The following is a 6,921-nucleotide window of genomic DNA, read 5'->3' as shown; positions in this document are numbered from 1 at the left end:
ATGAACCTTTCCTGCCCCGCCGGGATATCCTGTATTTGTCAAAAGGACCACACAGGGAAGCCCTGACAATTGTCCTTCCCGAAATCTGCCAGTGAGCCCCTCCCCAGCCTGAAGCAGTCACCCCCGGCAGAGGAAGAGTAACTCTGGAAACAGCGTTATCAGCATCCTCCACTGACTTCCTCACCTCCTCCCCAGCCTCATTAGCCCCAAGCACCTCAGCATCCTCAAAGAGAAACCTGCGAGGCTGGGATGGGGTCAGCACCCAGAAGCCAGCCCCCTCTGACAGCTTCCTCTTCGGCCAAGCCCTGCCTCTGTGCAGCCCCGAGTGGGCAGCCAGAGGCTGCAGCTGGAGTCCGGAGCCCAAGATGGAGCCCCAGCTGGGGCCTGAGGCTGCCGCCCTCCGCCCCGGCTGGCTGGCCCTGCTGCTGTGGGTCTCAGCCCTGAGCTGTTCCTTCTCCTTGCCAGCTTCTTCCCCTTCTTCTCTGGTGTCCCAAGTCAGAACCAGCTACAATTTTGGAAGGACTTTCCTCGGTCTTGATAAATGCAATGCCTGCATCGGGACATCTATTTGCAAGAAGTTCTTTAAAGAAGAAATAAGGTCAGAATATCAATCAAATAACTCTGAATCACAAAATTCTGTTCCCTTCTTGTGAAGATGTCCAGGAATTTGCTGAAAAGGAATCAGAATGTAATATGGGTGGGAGCTGAAACAAATCCATTTAATCAGAGTGGTAATGGTCTGAGGTTGGGGTGGGTAGGAGGGCAAGATGTGAAGCCAAACTCCAGCCCTAAATGCTAAATCCAACATTTCCTTTTGGAGTGAAAGCTTGAAGTTTTCTTTCCTATGAATGGAGTAGCCTGGGACTGTTGAGTTTATCAAGTTCATTTCTCACAGTGGGCAGGAAATAAAATTTATAGAAAGCCTACAATGTGACACCTATTTTAAACCATTGTGAGAGATAATGATGTGCACCCATTATTAAGGTGGTAAACTGAGACATAGCCAGATAAAGTGACTTCAGTGGGGAGAAATGGGTAACTCTGTGCCATTTCACCATATATATGCATCTTATAACATCGTGTTGTATACTTTAAATATACACAATAAAATTTATTTTTTAAAAAAGATCAAGTAACTTGCACAAGGTCACCTAACTGGCAGATGTGGAATTCAAACCAGGACAGTTTGCTCCAAAGTTTCTGAACGAGCTTTCTGTTGTGAGAGATTGCCACGATCAGAGGAAAACTGGAGTTTAGTAAATTGCAATGCACATGGCTCTCAGCAAAGAATGGCGTCACACTTGGAATTTACACCTATCAACACACAGTCGATGAGCCTTTACCACGGCCAAACTCTAGCAGGTACTGTGGTGACAGCAACTATAACTCCGGTCATTGCCTTCTAGGCTGTCAGGATGAGGGGTCATGTTATAAATAATAATAATAAAGCTTGGTCTGATGCAGGGCAGTGTAAAGGACCTCCAGGAGCTCCATTAATTCCAAATGGGACCTGGGGAAGGGCTTCGCCAGGAGAAGGCAAGAGAAGGTATTCTAAGCAAGGCCTTTTAAAGGATGAGCTGAAATGTAACGGGAGGTGAAGGTGGAAGTAACATCTTAAGCAAAGGTGTGGGAAGAGGTGAGAGGTGCTTAGCTAGAGCATGGGGTGTATGTGGAGGCATGACAGAGGAGGAGGTTGAAGGGATATGTGGGACAGGGTGTCTTTAATTGTCATGCCAAGGAATCGGGGCCTTAATCCTGTGGACCAATGGGTTCCAGTCTTTTCAGCACCAACGATCCTTTGTCATATATATGCCCTTTCTCCTCCATCTTCCTCAAAGGACCTAACTTATGTTTGTAAGATTTGGTGACCAAACAAAAGGCATTAATTAACAATGATTTTATTTGCAATCTGTATTAATCAAAGACATCTTTGCTTACTCAACCAAATTACTAAATAGAAATAATAGATAGAAAATACCAATCAAAAATGTTAAACTGCTTTTGTGAGGTATTTTATGGAGTTGGTGTGGACTTTTCCTATTACGCCTTTTTAAAAGCATATTAAGCCTTTTTAAAGGCATATTAAGCCTTTTTAAAGGCATATTAAACCGTTTTAAAGGCATTTTTGAAAGGCCATCCATTAAGGAATCTCTATTGCAGGCCATGGTGAGTGTTAGGCTGGGGAGTGGCAACGTGAGACCTGTGATTTAGGAAGAGCTCGTGCAAAGTGGACAGGACCGACTGGTGGTGTTGGCAGGGGCTGTGAGACCAGTTCCCATAGTCCGGGACACAAGTCATTGGGAACAAAGTAGAACAGGAAGGATACAAGTCGATTCAGCTATAGAGTCATTCTGTTGACCAACACCATGCGAGAGGAAATAAATATGCAGATGTTGAATGTGAATTCAAGGTTCTCCGCCTAGGAAATGAGATAAAAAGGACCAAGAACACAGGTGAAGGGGCGTTGATTCCTTGGAGAGAGGCAATGAGGAGACAGGCATATTTTTAAAAAGGAGGGAGAGAAATTTAAGGATTCAACTGAGGAAGAGCTCTAGGGTGACTGCATATTCACCAAAGGGCAATAAATGAAGGTTTTCTTACTAGCATTTGGCAGATGCTAGCCAAAATCAGAAAGCATTTCCCTAAATAGGTTTGTGTTCCATTAGAGTCCAGGATATTACTTCATCTCCCTTAGAATTCATTTTCCATGTGCCCGTGAAAGGGAAGTGTGCAGATACAAGCAGGAAAACACCAGGCAGGGCAGATTGGGGTTTAGAGCTCTGCACGTTGAGAATGGTCATCCTCAGCACAAAGAGGCAGAGAGAGGCAGTCAGTGGGTCTGGGGACGTGGTCCTGTTTGGAGTCTTTTTCTCTATAATATAAATACCCTTTTTCTTATTATAAAAGTCGTACCTGTTTATTTTAGTATTTTCAGGAAAGATTGATTAAAGAAAGCACAAACTAAAATCACATATAATTCTTCCACCAAGAGATCACCCCTTAGTCAACATTTTGTTGCATATCCTTGCCACCCTTTTTCGAAGTGTGAATTAAGAAATGTTTTGACAAAAATGTGAACATGCTATGTATACTTTTCGGAAAGTATTATTTAACAATATATCAGGAACATCTTTCCACATTATTAAATGATCTTCTGCACACTTTGATTTTTAACAGCTTCATGGTATTCAATCGCATCAATCAACCATAATTTATTTAACTATTTAAGCATAACTTTTTTAATTATTTAACTATAATTTATTAAAACCACCATTGTGAAACTAGAGTTTTTTATTTCATTTTTTGGTATTATAAACAGTTCTATGTTAAACATCCCTGTAGCTATATATTGTGCACATGAGTGATGAATTCCTTATGACAAACTCCTAAAAGTGAAATTTCTGGATCAAAAAGACAAAATTGAAGGAGATATATATATATCTAAATGGAGACTTCTACTTATAAAGCTCACTTTTTGCACACTTACAAATATTTAATACCTTTTTTTTAGTTTGAATTTCTTCTGAGTTGAACCTTTTTTCAGATTTATTGACCATTTGTATTTCTTCTTTGCTAAATTGTCTACAGGTTCACATCCTTTGCCTCTCTTTCTAAGGGTATATTTGTTTATTGTGTTCTTGTTGCTCTCCAAACACTTTCCTACTTCAAAAAAGTGATTACCGGCTGGGCGCGGTGGCTCATGTCTGTAATCCCAGCACTTTGGGAGTCCGAGGCAGGCAAATCACGAGGTCAGGAGATCAAGACCATCCTGGCCAACATGGTGAAACCCCGTCTCTACTAAAAATACAAAAATTAGCCAGGCGTGGCAGCGTACGCCTGTAGTCCCAGCTACTGGGGGAGGCTGAGGCAGGAGAATTGCTTGAACCCAGGAGCGGGAGGCTGCAGTGAGCCAAGATCACGCCACTGCACTCCAGCTTGGGTGACAGACCAAGACTCTGTCTCAAAAAAAAAAAAAAAAGTGATCACCATGACACCTTAGGAAAAAGCCCATCCAAAACTCTCAGCTGTTTGGTTGAAATGCTATAGCCAGGTACTAGTCCTCACTAAGGATTGGACAATGCTTGCATCTGTTCAGCAACAAATCATAGATGGGTTTCCCAGGCTGGCTGGATATGCTGAATACACATGACAAGCAGATGAACATCACCTCTCCTTTTTTCCTTTATCTTTCCTTTGGCGAGTATGCTAAGGATGAATCACATACTTCCCATACTCAACCACTGACCTTTAAAATTATGAATGTTTTTAGTATTAATTTTCCCATGCATTCCATGTTGACTTTTAAATCCTGAATGAAAAAGTGAAGGGAAGCTAGGAAAATGAGTAAGTCTGATTGCCATACTCTTCCTACTGACAATATACCTATATATGAAACCCTGAGAAGTCACACCAATTGGTAAGATTCTCCCATGATCTGGTTGGTCAGTATTGTGCATGTGGGGTGTGGGATGGGGAGTAAATAGTGGCAGTACCTCTAATCTCAATAATTCCTAGGAGTTCCTAGGCTCTTATCAGGGCTAATGCTTTAATCTCACCTTCCTTACTATGCACACTTGGTCTTATATACCACCTCCACTATCAAAGTCTAAAAAAAATGTTTAAACACTTCCAGCTAAGCAGTGGAGGGCTCACAGTAAAATAACTAAATCATCAGGCCTGATTTTGCCTTCCCTTCTCCCTTGTGTCTCGTCTGTCTCCTTGCCCTCAGAAGTTGATAATAATTATTGTCTTAACTCACTCCTTCACATCAACCAGGGGCCTTGGGAAATACAGGGCTCAAAAGCTTATGGCAAAAGCATCCATCTGCACGTTCAGTCAGTCTTATGTGAATCCATACACCTATTCATCCACCATCCATATACCCATTCATCCAGGTGGCCCTCCATGCATTCTTCCACCCAACCATCACACTGTGCATCCCACCATCCGGCCCTCCATGCATCTCTCTACTCACTTATCTATCTATACATCTAAATACCTATCCATCCATCCACCTGTAGAGTATTGAGCACTAACTTGGTACTCCGCTGAACACTGAGTTGCAAAGTTAAAAGAGGTCAAATCTTTGCTCTGAAGGAGTTTACTTTCTATCAGGAAGACAAAGAAGTAAATCAATGGTTAAAACAAAGTATAGGAAATATTTTTAAAGGTCTTACACGGGGTATCATGGGAGTGTGTGGGAAGGTCCCCACTTGGGGATGAGGGAGTGAGTTCCAAAGAGGTGGTATCCATCTGGATTTTAAAGGGCTACATTGGGATTTTCCAGACAAGAAAGAGGAAGAAACTGTCTCAGACAAAGGTGTCAGCATATGACAGGTGACTGGAACCTCAGAGGCCTGAAACAATGTGGCTTATCCAAGGATAGTCAGTGGTTTGGTGAGACCAAAGCAAACTTGTAAGAAGAGCAGCAGGCAATGCAGCAGGCAGAGCATTGTGAACTAAGCTCTAAGCACTAAGGAGCATGAACTGTAGCCCAAGAGCTTTGGAAAGACACTAAATGGGTTAAGGGTTCAGTGCAGAGCTATAGGATGAGAAGAGGGAAGGGAGGAAAAACAACTTAGAAAGGCATATCTACAGACTTCATGTTTGACTAGATTCAAGCATGAGAAGAATGCACGGGAAGAGGGCATTTTATTCTAATTCCAAAACTGTCGCTCTCCCCCACTCCCCCACCCCATGTTGAGGGACTTGGCGGGATTGGACCACATGGCCTTGATGCTTTTTTCCAGCTCTGAGAAACTATAATTCTGCTTGTCCCTCTTTCAACACAATCAGGAACTTGGCCAGCCTCACTTCAATCAGGCCCATGATCTCAATTTAGAAGGAAGATGAGAATGCTGTCTCTGCTTTGTGGTTGTCCAAATTCCAGGATAGTAACATTTTAGTGAATAAAAAGCACTGACATTTTCTCACTGACATTCTTCTATTCAATAAAGTAGGTAGTCAACACTGTAAGAATACACATTTTTCCCATTCAATGCAATAAATTTGTTACCATTTTTGAATGAGGGTAGAAGTGCAGCCTGCGATCCTGTTTATTTGTCTCAATTGGTCCTTGTGGAATGCCTCAAGCCAATGAGTGCCTGAACCTGCCCAGGCACTCATTACAGGTCATCTGCCAAGGCAGTGCTGTTGTCTCAGCGGAGCCTCCTTAGGAGGTGGGGACAGAAAAAAAGGACAATGAACTTGTCTCACAGGGCAAGGAATCTCTTCCCACACCACCCCCACCAACTGGGAGAACAAGAGCCCTGAGACCTGCCCTCCTCTACCACTAACTGTCTGTGAGTCTTCAGAAAAGTCACATATGTATTCTGCTTTCAATTTTCTCTTTTCAATGTTCTCATCCCTTTCAATTCTCTTTTCAATTTTCTCATCCTCAAAACAAGATGGGGAAGGGACAAAATAATCTTCAAGGATCCTGCCGCCTATAAACCCTAATAATGTGACTAATCTGTTTCTATGAGCTAATTCATAAAATGGGTGATAGAGGAATAAGCAAGCACAAAGTGGTGAAAGAAACAAGATTAAAATTAATGGGACCAGGCGCAGTGGCTCACGCCTGTAATCCCAGCACTTTGGGAGGCTGAGGTGGGCGGATCTCTTGAGGACAGGAGTTTGAGTCCAGCCTGGTCGACATGGTGAAACCCAGTCTCTACTAAAAATACAAAAATTAGCCGAGCGTGGTGGCGTGTGCCTGTAATCCCAGCTACTCAGGAGACTGAGGTAGGAGAATCACTTAAACTCAGGAGGTGGAGGTTGCAGTGAGCTGAGATCATGCCATTGCACTCTAGCCTGGGTGACAGAGCAAGACTCTGTCTCAAAAAAAAAAAAAAAAAAGTGATCACCATGACACCTTAGGAAAAAGCCCATCCAAAACTCTCAGCTGTTTGGTTGAAATGC

The 6,921-nt window shown here is 42.8% G+C and overlaps 1 protein-coding gene across 2 annotated transcripts in view; it reads left to right on the top strand.

Moving 5' to 3' along the window:
• The first annotated feature begins 246 nt into the window (after positions 1-246).
• LOC105541665 (chromosome unknown open reading frame, human CXorf36) overlaps positions 247-6,921 on the top strand; it is a 61,471-nt gene continuing 54,796 nt past the window's right edge. For both annotated transcript variants that reach the window (XM_011982810.1, XM_011982811.1), the window contains exon 1: positions 247-598. In XM_011982810.1, coding sequence (XP_011838200.1) covers positions 366-598 — 233 coding nt within the window. In that variant the 5' untranslated portion in view covers positions 247-365. The remainder of the gene's footprint in view (positions 599-6,921) is intronic.

Source organism: Mandrillus leucophaeus, unplaced genomic scaffold (assembly GCF_000951045.1).
Source record: "Mandrillus leucophaeus isolate KB7577 unplaced genomic scaffold, Mleu.le_1.0 Scaffold243, whole genome shotgun sequence".
NCBI classification, from domain to species: Eukaryota; Metazoa; Chordata; class Mammalia; order Primates; family Cercopithecidae; genus Mandrillus; species Mandrillus leucophaeus.
The sequence above is the reverse complement of the archived record's forward strand: the minus strand, read 5'-3'. Positions and strand labels throughout refer to the sequence as shown.